Genomic DNA, 16,816 nt, shown 5'->3' with positions numbered 1-16,816 from the left:
TGGTATTTAACATTCAATACTGTAATAGCCCCCATGCAAACATGCACAAAATTCTCTAGACTTCTCCCTTTGTTATTAAAAAAAAGAGGGAATTATATCTTCATAATTTATTTTAGGTGATGCCTGGGACAACTAAATAATTCACTAAGACGTAATAAACATTTTTTGGTAGAGGTAAGTATAAAGAAAAAAGCAGTTTAATCACCTGCTTTCATTTGGCTTAGAGAAAAAAAATGTGCTTACTATATACTAAAATATCAGACCAACACAGGACATACTGCCAAAATTTAATATAGTGTCATTAAACACAACATTCAAATATTCAACTTTTCAAGCATATGAAAGTTATCATCTGAAAGTGGGCTGTTTTTATAGTTTCCTTAGTGTAACTTTACAAAATTCTTTCTCTCAACCATGTCTGACACTGATCTTGATACTTTGTTAGGCAGTCTGATGTAAGATAATGAGATCTCAAGAGGCAGAGATTTAGGAGATGATCTGAAGGCCCATCTTCAGAATTCATCCTCGGAGGACTGATCGTCATCTTCGTCCCTTACTTCTCGGTATTTCCTTGAAGACTCCCCTTCTGGATTATAGCTCTGCATTTTAATATTTAGTCTTTCAGCTAGCTTCTGTGCTGCGAGCTTGGCTTGTATCTCCTTTAAGACAAAAAATGAAGCAAAAAGTTAGACACTCATGCCTTTTCCCTATAATTTTTCAGTGGGAAATCACTGAACAGAACCGGTTTCACTGGAATGGCATGCCCCTTTATTTCTGGACCCTCTACCGCCCTCTGAGAGAATGAGACAGAGACATCACAGGGAAGGGCTGGAAGAGCTACCACCTGTTACAGCACTAAGGACAGACTTCCACTGACATATCCAACTTCTGTGAGAGAAACTGAAGAATCAGCCTGGCACTGCGACAGTTATACACAGGAAAATATTTTCAAGCATGTGGGCATCTGCATGTATATAGACAACCCTGAAGAACAATTTGAGCCATCAAATGTCAAAAAAACCAATGCTGTACTGACCCTCAACTGGAAGTCTTTTTTCCTAGATCAGATCATGGCTTTTAGGCTTGAGAGTGACATTTCAGTGCCAAAATGAAAAATCAAAGAATACTAAAAACTGATTATCCCTCTCCCGATTAACTCCCATGAAAATTACTATGCAATAAAAAGCCTAAGTAAATCTTAAACAGCGGCAATGGGCTTGCAGACGCCCAGTGACGGTGTCACTGACTGACTGGCAAGCCGCACCGCTCATTCCTCATCTGGCTCCTCACTTTTCTCAGGCTGCCCCCAAACCACTCCAACTCATTTATGGCCCTCCTTCAGGCCACAGGTAGTACAGGTAGGTGGAACCGAAGTGGAATTATTACTGCTCTGCCAAGGAAACCAGCTCCAAACTGAATGGTTTAATTCAACCTAAAAATAACTTCAGACAGGCATTTAGGGTCAAACAAGGTAAGAAACAACTCCTCAATGCTTAGTTACAACTAGGCAATAACTTGAATGAACTGAGAGGACAAAATCTGGCTTTTAAAAACGGGTATCTTAAAAATCCATGCCAACCTAGCTTTTGTGAAAACCGAAGGCCTAGTAAATTCTGACTCATGTAAGCAGTGTCCAACATACAGACAGGAACAAGCCATGCTCTAAGTACCTCGTAACTCTGTTTCTGCTGTCTCTGAAGTGCCAGCGACTCCTCTATGGAGAGCAGCTGTGTCGGCAGGTAGTGCAGCGGCAGAAGCCGGGCCGCTGTGATGTCATCAAGATGTTTCCTGTCCCTGCGCCGCCTCTCCTCTGAGGAGATGGGAGACCCTCTCCTCTGACAAGCACTCAATGAATCACATGGCTGTGAAGGTAATCTGCAGGAAGCAACCCTTATGTTATACCACCTTTTCACAGACACATTTGCAGCATTCAACAAAAGTGGCCTTTAACCTTGGCACCTAACTGTTCTGTAAAGGTAAGAGTAAGGCCTTTACCACTATTTACATGCATAGATAAAACGTTTTTTAAATATATTTATCTCAAAAACAAATATTTAAATTGGCACCTTTTTTGGCGAGTAATTTGACAAAGATTCCTCTAACAGATAGCTAGACTCATTGCCTTTCCCCTCTCTCTTCAAATACTGGAGTAGGTTGTCATTTCCTCCTCCAGGGGCTCTTCCCCACCCAGGGATCAAACCCTCATCTCCACGTCTCCCACATTGGCAGGCAGATTCTTTACTACTGAGCCACCTGGGAAGCCCCCCCAAAAGTTTATACTCAAGCTGAAGCCTATTCTCATTCAAAAACACCTGCAAAGGGGCTTACTGTCTAGCAGAGGGACTCAAACTTGTAAACAGTTTCAATGTAATGTAATATCACGGGTACTATGGCACAGGCCCACTGGAACACAGACAAGGGAATGGCCTGTTGTAACTGGAGGCAGGATGGCTGGCAGAAACACTTCAAAGAGTGCACTCTGAGGAGTCTTGGAATAATAAGGATTCAACATGTAAATGATAGGATCTCTGATGGCATTTCACCAGAGAGTAAGGACCGGCAGGGCTGCGGCTCACAGGAGGCATGCGAGCTGGAGAGTACAGAAAAGGCTGGGGCAGCAGGCTGGGTGCAGGCCACACGGGAGACTTCTAGTCTACATTACAGGTTCAGGTTTGGATTCTACAAACTGCACTCTGGCAGCAGTGGACAGGATGGACTGGTAGAGTTAAGACTAGGCCAGGACAGACTGCAACTACAGGCCAGGACAGTGATGAGCACCTTCACTTTGACAGAAGGATGAACATAAGGATAACTAGAGATGAAGGCCCAGGAAATACACTGTGAGGTCCCACGGCTGGCAGAGATGGAGAGGGGAAGAAAGGAGGCGGTGGCACTATTGGCTTAGGGAATACGGGACAAAGCAGCCTGGGAAGAAGTGAGTTCTACTTTGTAGAGGACAAACCTTAGGTGCACAGATCACCCCCATGTGGCCGGGTTTCACAGGTAACTGACTCTACAAATCTGAAGTTCTGGGTAGACTAGGGCTAGAAGAGATGAGAGGCAGCCTCCTGCATCAGAAGAGCCAGAAGAGCATGCAAGAGGCAGCCAAGGGACACCTGCATCCCCCACCACTTCCAACTGTCTACCGCCTGGCTCCCGAAAGCCCAGCCCCTTCTGATGAGTGCACCTGTCTCTATGGCTCACAAACTTCCCTTGGGAACTTTCACAGATATTCCCTTCCTCTCCTCCCACTTCCAGCTAAAGGACCACAATACAGTATCAGGGTCAGTGTATTCTCTGTTTTATGTATTGACTAGATGATGCTTCTGGTTTTCTGCCTCCCTAGAAGTGAGGAAAGATACCTCACCACACACAAGATGAGTAATTACTTAATCAAAGATTACTTTTTATTCCTAACTAAAAATTAATTCTGGTTTTCTATGCAGAACAAATAGTTCTTTTAGGTTTAAAAAAATGAATAGAGAGATACAATTGAACTTTAAAGTCTCTATAATAATAAAAAAAATCGGTTTATGTACTTGTAACTACAAGCTTTCAGTTTTTCAAAGAAAAGCAGTAGTGGTTAAACTTTGTATCTTTTGTTGTTGTTTAGTTGCTAAGTTGTGTCAGATGCTTTGCAACCACATGGACTGTAGCCTGCCAGGCTCCTCTGTTCATGAGATTTCCCAGGCAAGAATACTGGAATGGGTTGCCATTTCCTTCTTTAGGGGATCTTCCTGACCCAGGGACCGAACCTGCATCTCCTGCATCAACAGGTGGACTCTTTACCACTGAGTCACCAGGGAAGCTCCCTGTACCTGATATTAATGTCTTATAGAACTACTTCCTGATTTGAGTGTTATAACTATACATTAGTAAATAATACTCTTTATGAAGAGATTTTTTTCTGAAGATCTCAGAAACAAAACTATGACAAGGAACTCAGAAGTTCCTGCCCAAATTTGTTTTGCCTTTTTAACCCTTTCTCAGCTCCCTTCCTCCTGAAATGATTATACACTTTAATATTCTTCCAAGTGCGTAAGCCTCGAGTCCTCATCTAGACCCTAAACTCTATGAGGAACAGAATCTTTACTCTCATGGTATCACAGCACCTACACACAATGTTTACATACCGTGAGCACACAAATATTTTTTACTGAGAAAGGCCGTTGGCTCCTACAATTGTTTTCCTCTTAGCTTATAGTCTAGTTAGGGGAGGAGCTATGTACAAGAATATGGTTCTAGAAAAAATTATAATAAATTCTCTAATTCTATGTTTTATATAAAATTTTGCCTAAGTATCCTGAAATTTAATGTTCCATCTGCTACTGAAAACCTTTTCAATTACTTGGCTAAGAAAAGAAAGCATTTTCCAGCGGGAAGCCTCCACTCCAGCCATGTTAGTTTTACTGCTTCTACAATATGCTCATTCCCAAGTACAAGCAGTTCTCACACCAAGTCCACTGAGCTTAAAGCAGTCTCCCAGTTTTTGGAGTTTAACAAATATCATGCTCCTGTGACAAGTCTGTTTCTGATGGTACTTACACATTGGTTTTAAACTTATGTGTCAGGGGCATGGGATTTTTGGCTCGCATTTCCAGCACTTCCATGTAATGAGGCTTCTTCTGTGGCCCACTCCAGAGGCCGGCCAAGTTCTCAGGACTCTGGTTTCCTTCTGAGTGGTGTTCAGTGGGGTCCGCAATTGTGATCCTTTGTAATCTATCAATGAACAGGTTGTCTGAGCTGCCAAGATGATCCTCCACTTGACCTAAGGCACAGTGCTGAGGGAGACCCTCACTAACTTCAGATGAGGAAGGCGCTGGGGCTCCGCTGCTAGAAGTTGGGTGCTCCCTCACTGTGTGTTCAGCCTCAGTTGCCTCAGCATCACCTCCGCGAGTCAGATGTGCCAGTCCCTGTTGTCGTGAGGTTGTCTGAGATGATGTGATTTTAGCTACAGAGGAACAGCCAGGAACGGTTGATGAAGTATCAAGTATCTGGTCAGAATTCTGGGCCTTATCTCTGTCCCCATCAACAATTGCAATCGCTTTTTGCCTCTCCTTACAGTCTAAGCTAACAGGATAAAAGAGTTCATTTCTTCCTCTAACTTCTTCATGTTCTGCAATGGCAGCTTTTAGTTTGGCGATAGCGTCTGAGATCTTCTTACCTTTGTCGGGCAATTTGCAAATGAATTTTCTACAAAAGGAAAAGAATAGGTATATGTTACATAGAGCCATGTTTTTAAACTTGAGATATACAAAGTAGTATTCTCAAAGGGAGAAAAATCGACCTTTAAGTCAAAAAACTGATTTCCAGCTGCCCCAAAACAGGGATGAAATAAGAGAATCATTACCCAAATATCCCTCAAAACAAGGGACCACAGGATGATTAGGGACTATGTCTCGTTTGTCTCATCTATTAACAACTAGAATTTCTGCAAAAGTATTTTAAGCATGATATTAATATAAGACATCCCCCAAATCAGTTTTTAAAAGTGTGATTTCCAAGACCTTTCTGGTGAGGGGAGGCGGATGGATCTGCAAGGTCAAAACTATTTTTTATAATAACTAAGGTACTATTTGTCATTTTCACTCTCATTTTCTTACCGTGAGTACCGGGGAGTTTTCCAGAGGCCACATGATATGGATGATAGCATTGTTCTAATGGCTAATAGAATGTGTGTGTTTTTGTATCCTTGTGTTTTAAAGATTCTCACTTATAACTCCTAAGACAATAACCATCAGTCGGTATAACACACATACAACAAGAGCTCTTCAAGATGTTCAGTAAGTCTTCAGAGTTAAAGAGGTCCTGAGACTAAAAAGTTAACTCACTCATTCTCACAGTCAAAACAGTTGTCTCTACCAGGAAGTCCCCAAGCGATCATTTGCCACTTTGGCTAAGTGGCAAAAGTTCCTTTTCTGATTTCCTTTTCTTTAGCCATACAATAAATGTGGAGGAAAGGTTACAGCTCACACCCTCTATTCTTTATGACACTACATTCATTCTCCCAATTCTATTAACATTCCTCCCAGTTGAGATGTATTTTCCCAACGTTCTCTTCTCTCTCCAGCCTCATGACCACTTCTCCAGCTTTTAATCAAATATAACTAACTTTTCCATTAACTCAGCTCCAGTAAGTAAAATCAATCTCAGACTTACCCTCCTCCAGCTTTCCTACTTTTATTAATGGTGCCCCATACAGGTTGGAAACTTCAGCCATCTCTGTCAACCATATATTCAAATGTTTTTAAGCCTGATCTAGTCTCCCCAATCCCACAGCTACCCTTCTATTCACTTTCTTAGAATCCCCTTATTAGTGAACTTTTCTGAAAATACCTCCTAGTCTCTTCTGCCTCTTATTACTTCAAACTATCCTGCACCAACATGCTAAAATAAGCTTCCTAAAAAATCATTATTGTTACGCCGATCCTCTGCTAAAATCCATTAAGTCTAACAGCTAAGTGTGAATCAAACTTACTTTGCCTAATAAGCCACTCTTTTACCCTACTCTTCCCATTTCCTACAGTTCTTGTAAAAAAATAGGAGATCTAGAGATGAAACTGACTAGGTGTTTGGGGCAGTATTTGGGGGAAAGGGAGCGAAAGGATTTGGGATACAGACCCTCCCCTTGGAGGGCCGACACAGGCACTGAGTAAATAAAATCAACGAGGAGCTGATGAGGAGCCGAAACGCTGGGGATCCAGAAACACAGGCGCCCGGCGCCCGGGCTGTACGCGGTGGCTCCGTGACTGTAGGCCGGTCACTAGCCCGCGGGCCTGGAACGGACCTAACACAAGGTGACCTTCCAGGAAAGAGATCGGGATGGGGGTGGGGAGGGGCGCGTCCCAGGGTGCCGAACCCGAGGAACCCTGCGGTGACGTCGCGGGACCCAAGCTTACACGTTGCGCAAAAGTCTCTCCTGGCGCTTCAACATTTCCCGTAGCTCCGCCAAACTCCGCTGCCCCAAGTCCTCGGGAGTTTGGGGCTCGAAGCCGCGGGGCAGCGAGGACATTCTGCGGGGGCTGAGGTTGGCGAGGCGGTGGGCACTCGGCGTCCTCGGCAGCCCCGGTGGCTGGCGCCAGATCCGCGGCCGGCGGACACTCCGGCGAACGAGCGGGAGTCGCCATTTTCCCGGAAGAACAGGTCTTCTTCTAGCCTTATCGAGCTTTATTGAAACGCCGGAAACAAACACGGACAGAGTTGAGGGCGTGGCGGCCGGGGCGGGAATAGCGGGGTGACGTCACGCGCCGGCGGGGCGCACTTTCTAGTCGCTTGTTCTTCACCTGTGCCTTGGGTCTCTGCTTGAGTATTCAGAAAAAGTGAGTTTCTGGGGCCCTGCCCTTAAGGAGTCTACTGAGTGCGGGAGGAGAGCAGACATTAATCAAGTAACAAATGAAAGAATTGTAAGACGGCTGTGGGCACCAAGGAAGGAATAACCAAGAAGTGAAAGACGGGTGGAAACATGAGTGATGAGTTGGTTAACCATTAGTGAAGTTGGGGTATGTACCCGGCACGTGAAGCTCTGGCCTGTGGCGTGGCCTTCCTAGCTCTGGGTTTAGTGAAGACCTCAAACGTTAACGTTGGAAGGATCATTCAGAACCATCAGCGTTTCTTAAGGCGGCTCTGTGGCATTTGAATCAAGACATCCTTTGCAGGACTGCCTGAGGTATTGCAAGATATTTGGTGTCTATTTGATGTCTGGGTTTCTGCCCTCTGGTTGGTTTGGCATTCCTGAATCCTCATAACAATACAAAACGCACACCTTGCCCCATCACATACACTCCTGAGTTCTTGTAACAATACAAAATGCATCTCCCCAACACACACACACACACACACACACACACACACACACGATTTCAAAGGCCCACAAGAGGTGAGGATAGTGGGAGGTGCTGCACAAGCCAACGGAGAACCTCTTTTTCACAATTACCGGTTTTGCCCTTAGAAAAACAAAGGCACAATAACTGAAGTTTTCCCAGGGCACAAAACTAGTTGAGAACATCAGGTTTTAGATACAAATGCCCAGGTGGTCTTTCTGCCACCCCAATTCAAAAATCTTCCAAAGAGTAAGAAAGTTTTTTAGGCTATTGAGGAAAGCAGTGTAACTGCTAACTCTTCAATGTAATACCTAACTCTTCTCTATAGTTCAGGTAAGAGAGCTGGATCCCAAAGAAAAAAGTAGGAAGCATGCTATAACAGACATCAGTTGTGAGGTTTGAAAGACCCTATAACCTCCAACCCCAGTCTCTCCCTTCTTTGACACGGAAAATTTACATTTGCTAGTCCTTTGTAAGGTGCTGTTACAAACAAACAACTCCCTCTCAGAGGGAAGCTCTAGATAAAATATGAGGCTAGTTCAGGAAGTACAGCTGAAACTGTGTCTGTATCCTTGCAGTCTAGTCCATTCTGATCAGTTTAATGTATCAAAAGTCTCAACATAAACTCTGCTTTGAAACAAGGATTTCAGTAACCAGTTCCATATCTTTCTCAATGAGAAATACTTACGTAAGGCCCTTGTCAGTTATCTGTCCTGTGGCAAGCTCCCCCAAGGCCTTCCTCACTCTAGCCTTCTCCCTCTGTTCCTGGACCAGACCTGAAGGCCTTTATTCCCTCCCCACCACCTCACCCCCATCCCCCAACCCCGGTGATAGTAAACCCTTTCTTCAGACCAGGGCCACAGGCACCCTCCAAGCAAGGATGCTTTCTCTCAAGCCTCAGAATTTTGCCCCCCGCTGTTTTCCTTTTGTGGAAGGCTGTCCCTTTTCCCCTAGCCCATTATAAATCTTAGTTCAAGTCTCACCTCCTGCTTGAGCCTTCCTAGATTATTCCAACCCAAATTGCTCTCTGAGCATAACTATAGTACTTAGACCACACCGTGCTTCTCCAGGTGTGATGATTTCTAACAAACTGTGAAGTCAGGGAATTCTATCAAGGAGCTGTATTTTTGCTTTTCTGTCTCCCCTAAGGCAGGTAGCAGATACTAATTGATAGAATCTCCCTCTCTCATAATTTTTTTCCCTGTCTTTCCCTCATTCACCTTCTTAATGAAATACCCTTCTATATATTGCAGATCTTAAGCTTTTATTATAAACGTTGACTATAATTTTTGTGAAAATATTCTCAGTGGTATGGGATAGAATCTTTTACACAGCATAGTTTAGGATTTCAAGTTACTATAATACGAATCTGAATTCCTCACAATGGGTGCACCAACTATCTAGTTCTTTAATCAGTAACCAAGAGGCTTAGCAAGTGAAGAGATTTTTTTTTTTTTTTGGCTGTACTAGGCCTTTGCTCCTCAGGCTTTTCTGTAGTTGCTGTGAGCGGGGGCTACTCTCTAGTTGCAGTGTGTGGGCTTCTCATTGCAGTGGCTTCTCTTGTTGCCAAACTTGGGCTCCAGGGCTCACAGCGTTCAGTAGTTGTGACACATGGGCTCAGTAGTGTGGTTCTAGAGCCCAGGATCAAAAGTTGTGGTGCATGGGCTTAGTTGCTCCACAGCATAAGGGGTCTTCCCAGATCAGGAATCAAACCCGTGTTTCCTGCATGGGTAGGTAGATCCTTCACCATGAGTCATCAGGGAAGCCCCACAAGTGAATAAATTTGTCAAACATTATTCTATATGTTTCAGTGAAGTTATTTTTTGGCTGAGATTAACATTCAAATCATTGGACTTTGAGTAAATCCAATCACCCCCTAAGATGTGCGTGGGCCTCATCAATCAGCTGAAGCCTTTAGAGAACAAAAATTGACCATCCCTCCCACCCACCCTCCCCACAGGAATTTTGCCAGCAGACAGCCTCCAGACTTGAACTGTAAGTTCCTGTTTCTCTAACTTGATGGTCTACCCTACAGTGATAATTACCTGAGCCAGTTCCTTAAAATGAATCTCTCTCTGATAATGGCTGATACACAAATACACACACCCTACTGGATCTTTTTCTCTGATGACCCCTAACTAATGTTGTTCAGTTGCTAAATCGTGTCTGACTCTTTGCGACCCCGTGGACTGCAGCACGCCAGGCTTCCCTGTCTTTCACTATCTCTCAGAGTTTGCTCAAATTCATCTCCATTGAGTTGGTTCAGTTCAGTTCAGTCATTCAGTCGTGTCCGACTCTGCGACCCCATGAATCACAGCACGCCAGGCCTCCCTGTCCATCACCAGCTCCCGGAGTTCACTCAAACTCGTGTCATAGAGTCGGTGATGCCATCCAGCCATCTCATTCTCTGTCGTCCCCTTCTCCTCCCGCCCCCAATCCCTCCCAGCATCAGAGTCTTTTCCAGTGAGTCAACTCGTCGCATGAGGTGGCCAAAGTATTGCAGTTTCAGCTTTAGCATCAGTCCTTCAATGAACACCCAGGATTGATCTCCTTTAGAATGGACTGGTTGGATCTCCTTGCGGTCCAAGGGACTCTCAAGAGTCTTCTCCAGCACTACAGTTCAAAAGCATCAATTCTTTGGTGATCAGCTTTCTTCACAGTCCGACTCTCACATCCATACATGACCACTGGAAAAACCATAGCCTTGACTAGACGGACCTTTGTTGGCAAAGTAATGTCTCTGCTTTTTAATATACTGTCTAGGTTGGTCATAACTTTCCTTCCAAGGAGTAAGCGTCTTTTAATTTCATGGCTGCAATCAGCATCTGCAGTGATTTTGGAGCCCAAAAAAATAAAGTCTGACACTGTTTCCACTGTTTCCCCATCTATTTCCCATGAAGTGATGGGACCAGATGCCATGATCTTTGTTTTCTGAATGTTGAGCTTCAAGCCAACCTTTTCACTCTCCTCTTTCACTTTCATCAAGAGGCTTTTGAGTTCCTCTTCACTTTCTGCCATAAGGGTGGTGTCATCTGCGTATCTGAGGTTATTGATATTTCTCCCGACAATCTTGATTCCAGCTTGTGCTTCTTCCAGCCCAGCGTTCCTCATGATGTACTCTGCATATAAGTTAAATAAGCAGGGTGACAATATACAACCTTGACGTACTCCTTTTCCTATTTGGAACCAGTCTGTTGTTCCATGTCTAGTTCTAACTGTTGCTTCCTGACCTGCATACAGGTTTCTCAAGAGGCAGGTCAGGTGGTCTGGTATTCCCATCTCTTTCAGAATTTTCCACAGTTTGTTGTGATCCGCACAGTCAAAGTCTTTGGCACAGTCAATGAAGCAGAAATAGATGTTTTTCTGGAACTCCCTTGCTTTCTCCATGATCCAGCAGATGTTGGCAATTTGATCTCTGGTGCCTCTGCCTTTTCTAAAACCTGCTTGAACATCTGGAAGTTCACAGTTCACATATTGCTAAAGCCTGGCTTGGAGAATTTTGAGCATGACTTTACTAGCGTGTGAGATGAGTGCAGTTGTAATGCTAGCTATTTCATCCTCTGCCACCCTCTTCTTTTGCCTTCAGTCTTGACCCCTGACTATTACAAAGCCTAGTAGCATCGATCTGTTAGGAAAATCTAGTAACCTGACCAGGGATCAAACTCAGGGCCCCCGCATTAGGAGAACAGAGTCTTAGCCACTGAACCCAGAGAAGTCCCTTGATGGGTCAGTCTTGCTAGCTGCCTCATCTGTGTGTCCCTCAGCACAGAACTTAACAAATAACTGACAGCAGCCTTGCCAGTTAGGGAAGAGAAAGTAAGGGAAGGAACAGGCAGTTGAAACTGGGTATGAGAAAAGCAGTGAAAAAAGGATAGAGGAAGAAACTGGTGGAGAGGGAGACAAAAAACTGGAAGGGGCAACAAGGGGGATCAGTTTCTCTCCACAGATATCAGAAACAGAAGGTTGCATAGGAAGCTTTATGCTGAGGAATTCACCCACAAATTCAGCTCCCTCCAGCTCTAAGATTTTTATACTTCTGCAGAATGTCACGTTTCCCCCCTTTGCATTTCCCTGTGATCCCACAACAAAAGGTTTTCCTCAGCTACCCAAGAGTTGAGGCCATAAAGTGCACACACTCCACACTACAGGTGAAGTCTTACATGAGTTATCCAAACTGCTTGAAACAAGGAACCAAATTTTCAGCTCATATCTTGCTCTTTATCAGCAAATAGTAATTTAAAGCCATTTTCCAGGACTGTGGTTCCCCAGTGACAGACTGTGGAACTATTAAAATTAATCCTGACAGAAGATCCTTGCTGCTTTCTCCAAGCACATTCAGGCCGTTGGTTTATGAACAGGATGAACAGACGGCCCATCCCAGAGGGCTTGAGGGAGGAAGCACGTTAAAATGGCTGCCTCCATCTTTGTTTGCTCAGCTGCTTGGAAAAACTTAAGACCGAGGGAAATGGAATTAATCAAGGGGGCAGTTGCCCATGGAAAAAAAATAGGAAGACTCTGGTGAGAAAATCCCAGTCAAATAAGGTTCAAGTCAAAGGAAAAGAACACTTTTCAGACTTTCACACGGTTGATTGTTGTTTGGTGACAAATTTCTCATTTCAGGCCACCACAGTGTTTTATGATATTTCTTTTAGCATGGAAAGAGATAATTCAGGGAAAAAAAAAAAATTGGTGGTGCGCTAAAGTTCCAGGTGATTTTACTTTGTAATTAGAAACATTAATGAAGATTATTGGTTAGATATGTGACTGATGGTGATTAAATAACACCTCTCTGTGAATTTTATTTTTATGTCTATTCAGATCCTTTGCCCGTTTTTAAAAAACACTTGTTTGTTTATTTATTTGTCTTTTGGCTGCACTGGGTCTTCATTGCTGCAAGCAGGTTTTCTTTAGTTGCATTGCATGGGTGACTTCTAGTATCATTGGTGACTTCTCTTGTTGCCCAGCACAGGCTCTAGGCACTCGGGCTTCCATAGTTGCGGTACATGGGCTTAGCTACCCCGTGGCATGTGGAATTTTCCCAGACAAGGGATTGAACCGGTGTCTCTGCATTGGCAGGTGGATTCTTAAGCACTAGACCACCAGGGAAGTCCTTCTATGATTTTTCATATGAATAAACTCATAAACCAGAAAAAAAAACCTCCTTGAAAGAAAGCATGTACTCACTGCTATATTTAAAATAGATAACCAACAAGGATCTACTGTATAGCACATGGAACTCTGCTCAATGTAAATGACAGCCTGGATAGAATGGGAGTTTGGGGAAGAATGGATACATGTATATGTATGGCTGAGTCCCTTTGCTCTCCACCTGAAACTGTCACAACATTGTTTATTACCTATATCCCAGTACAAAATAAAAAGTTTAAAACTGAAAAAAAATTATGTTGAGATAATCATATGATTTTACTCCTATATTCTTCCAATAGGGTAAATTTGTATTAATTTTTAAATATTAAACCACCCTTGAATTCATCTGGGAAAAAAAAAAGCATGTGCTGATATGTGTTATAGAATTATACAGACGTTGTAGCTGAGGCCCCTCCTATCCCATTAGGAGAAAGGCTTTTTTTTTTAATTACATTTTATTGAAGGATAGTTGATCTACAGTGTTATGTTAATTTCTGCTGTACAGCAAAGTGATTCAGTTTTGCATATATATACTTTTCTGTATTCTTTTTCTTTATGGTTTATCACAGGATCTTTAATATAGTTCCCTGTGCTATACAGTAGAACCTTATTGTTTATCCATCCTATATAAACTAGTTTGCATCTGCTAATCCCACTCCAACCACTCACTCCCCCCAACCCCATCCCACCTCTGGCAACCAGAAGTCTGTTCTCTTTGTTCAAGTCTGACTTACTTCACTTCCCCTCTGCTGACTTACTTCACTTTCCTTTGATGGACTGGCTAAAATTCCACCGATAAGAGACTCACTAGGTTAACAAGGATCTTCCTTTGAGACAGTAGATATTTCTAGAAGGGTTGTGGCCTATTGGTCATTTACACTTGAGTGTGAATTTGTTCCAAATGGCTTTCTCACAAAAGGCTAGCTGAGGTGATAATCTACACTAAAAAGTGGGCTTTGTTAGAAAAGGAGAAAATAGAATTTTGAGGCACTGGAGAGGAAGAGTAGACCAGAGAGAGTTTTACAACAGAGAGTTGAGGTGGCAGAAAGACCGCAGAAGACCACCTTTTCACAATTTGGAGACTATGTAGGGTAGGCAAAAAACGAGGATATTAAAACCAAATTTTGGTTAGAATTGGTTCAGATTCTGTGCTGAAGGGCAGATCCTTCTATACTTAGGTGAGCCTTGTCACCTAAGATTCTTGGTAAACTATCCAGTGCGTTGTTTAAGGAAGGTAATTTGAAAAGTCACTAAGGGGTGAGATTTAATAATTTTCTTCCAAGTGTCATAGGAGAGGGACTTGCGAGTTGTGCCTTTAGTGGGGGGAAAGAAGAACCAGGTCTCTACGTCAGTGCCAGCACACCGTTTATTTCTCACTCTTTGGAATCCAGTGTACGTTGCAGGCCATGAAACAAATAAACCTATGCCCAGCACCGAAATGGATTTAAAGAAAACTATCCACCCCTTCCTCTTGTGAGACCCTGGCCAGAATCAAGTGTCTGGTCGCCTTTAATTTTCTGTCTTGCATAAAGAAGAATACCTCTCTGAAAATTTTCAGCGAGGGGGAATAGGAGGAAGGGAGGCCCACATAGCATAGAATCGGGAGAATGACCAAGGGGAAAAAGTCCTCCTTGATTTTCTCCAAAATTGGAGGAGAGAATAGTCAAGCATAGTATATGGACAGTAAAGGTGATCCAGATCAGAGAAGTGAAGTGAAGGGATAGTGGTGAAATGTGTTGATCCACAACTGTGATTTTGGGAAGAGAGGGTCAGCGTACCACCAACTTTGTATCCAGTTAATTTTCCTAGGCCTCAGATTTCTCCCATTTAAAATGAGGGTATTGAACCAGATGAACTCCAAGGTGCCTTTCAGTGCTTAAATTATAGGATTCTAGGATGATGGATGTTATAATACATTCTTTGGCAACATCTGCATCTATTTAAGCTCATAAATGTTGAAAAGAAATATTTGGTATGCAGGAAACCAGGAAGCAGGTAGCTCCCTTTAAATAAATAGTCATCCAACATTGATGAAATTTAGGGTTTTATCAGCCTTTGCTGGACTCCCGTGGTTGCCCGTATCTTATGGGACTGGATCATGTTTTCTATCACCTAGAATTCTTGGGCTTAATTTAATTTTTATATCTAATGGATGACAGCTCTGAGTAATTTAAGACTGTTTATAAGGTTAAAAAAAACTGAAGTTGTCAAAATAGCAGAAGACAGACAAACTTATAACAAATGATGTGGGAGGAACATCACATCATGCTGACTAGAGAAAAAAAGTGGTTTAAAGGAATAAGTTTTTTCTTTATGATGCACAGAAAGGAAAACATTAGAAAAATGTAAATAAAAGGTTGCAAATTGTGGGGGTTTGGCCACATGACATCTACAGATGGAGCTTCCCAGGCAGCACTATTGGTAAAGAACGTGCCTGCCTGCCTGCCAATGTAGAGACATAAGAGATGCGAGTTTGATCCCTAGTTCGGGAAGATCCCCTCGAGGAGGGCATGGCAGTTCACTCCAGTAGTCTTGCCTGGAGAATCCCATGGACAGAGGAGCCATAGGGTCCCAGAGTCAGACATGACTGAAGCAACTTAGCATACATGAGGTCTACAGATGAGTTTGTTTGGCAGCACAGAATTTTTCAAAATTATGAATTTGAGTGACTTTAAGATGGACATGTACTAGTGATCCTGGTAAGCATCCTCCCTGCTCCTCTCCACCACCAGTCACTCACCCCCATTATCCTACCACAGACCCTTGCCACTTGGATGCAAACTTCCCGGGCACCAGGACATTTGAGTTTGGTGTGTGAAAACATAAGTATAAATGAAATTTTAGGCCTTTTCTTTTTTGAGAGGCTGCACATCCACAGATTCAACAAACCTCAGAGCCAAAATGGGGCTTCTCCGGTGGCTCAGTGATAAAGAATCTGCCTGCAGTACAGGAGATGCAGGAGCCACGGGTTCAATCCCTGGATTGGTAAGATCCCCTGGAGAAGGAAATGGCAACCCACTCCAATATTCTTGCCTGGAATATCTCATGGACAGAGGAGCCTGGTGGACTCCTCATGGGGTCGCAAAAAGTCGGACACAACTCAGCAACTGAACCACCACCACCATGGAACCAAAATACTCAGAAAAAGGAAAAGGAAAAAAAATCCTGGAAAATTCCAAAAAAGCAAAACTTGAATTTGCCTGTGTACTGGCAACTATTTAAAAAACATTTACATTATATTAGGTATTATAAATAATCTTGATGATTTAAATTATATGAGAGGATAAGTTTATGCGGATACTATACCATTTTATATAAGGGCTTGAGCAGGATTTTGGTATCTGTGGGAACGGAGAGCCTGGAACCAATTCCCCCACTTTTGATACTGAGGGATAACTGTAATACCATGGAAACTCCCTAGATCACTAGATCGCTTCTTAGAGATCACTTGTTATAGGAAGGTGTTCTTCACTTCTAATCTGTTTTCCTAAAGATCATCTGTGTTTTAAAAATTCCTACAGGATATTCCTTGGCAGTTCAGTGGATAGGACTCTGCACTTCCACTGCAGGGTGCACAGTTTCAGTCCCTGGTCAGGGAATTAAGATCGCTGATTTTGTAGTTAATGTCCCCACAGGTTGTAAACTTCATTGACATTGCAAGTTGTTGGGTGTTTATTTGTTTGTTTTCTTCCTAGCTGCTGCTACTGCTGCTAAGTCACTTCAGTCGTGTCCAACTCTGTGTGATCCCATAGACAGAAGGCCACCGGGCTCCCCTGGGATTCTCCAGGCAAGAACACTGGAGTGGGTTGCCATTTCCTTCTCCAGTGTGTGAAAGTGAAAAGTGAAAG

At 43.2% G+C, this 16,816-nt stretch overlaps 1 protein-coding gene across 2 annotated transcripts in view; it reads right to left on the bottom strand.

The window, feature by feature from the left end:
* Positions 1 to 275: 275 nt before the first annotated feature.
* Positions 276 to 16,816, bottom strand: part of MYZAP (myocardial zonula adherens protein) — a 145,674-nt gene continuing 129,133 nt past the window's right edge. Inside the window, exons 1-4 of one of the 2 annotated variants that reach the window (XM_088839650.1) lie at positions 6,900 to 7,139; positions 4,546 to 5,193; positions 1,671 to 1,875; positions 276 to 659 (exon numbers count right to left, since the gene is read on the bottom strand). In XM_088839650.1, coding sequence (XP_088695776.1) covers positions 513 to 659; positions 1,671 to 1,875; positions 4,546 to 5,193; positions 6,900 to 7,012 — 1,113 coding nt within the window. In that variant the 5' untranslated portion in view covers positions 7,013 to 7,139 and the 3' untranslated portion in view covers positions 276 to 512. Of the gene's footprint in view, positions 660 to 1,670; positions 1,876 to 4,545; positions 5,194 to 6,899; positions 7,140 to 16,816 lie in introns of those variants that run through there. The other variant, XM_055435382.2, reaches the window with a different exon arrangement.

This window comes from Moschus berezovskii, chromosome 9 (assembly GCF_049115385.1).
Source record: "Moschus berezovskii isolate FMDL1 chromosome 9, NW_MosBer_1.0, whole genome shotgun sequence".
Taxonomy (NCBI): Eukaryota; Metazoa; Chordata; class Mammalia; order Artiodactyla; family Moschidae; genus Moschus; species Moschus berezovskii.
Note: the sequence above shows the minus strand (reverse complement) of the source record. Positions and strands in the feature narration are given on the sequence as shown.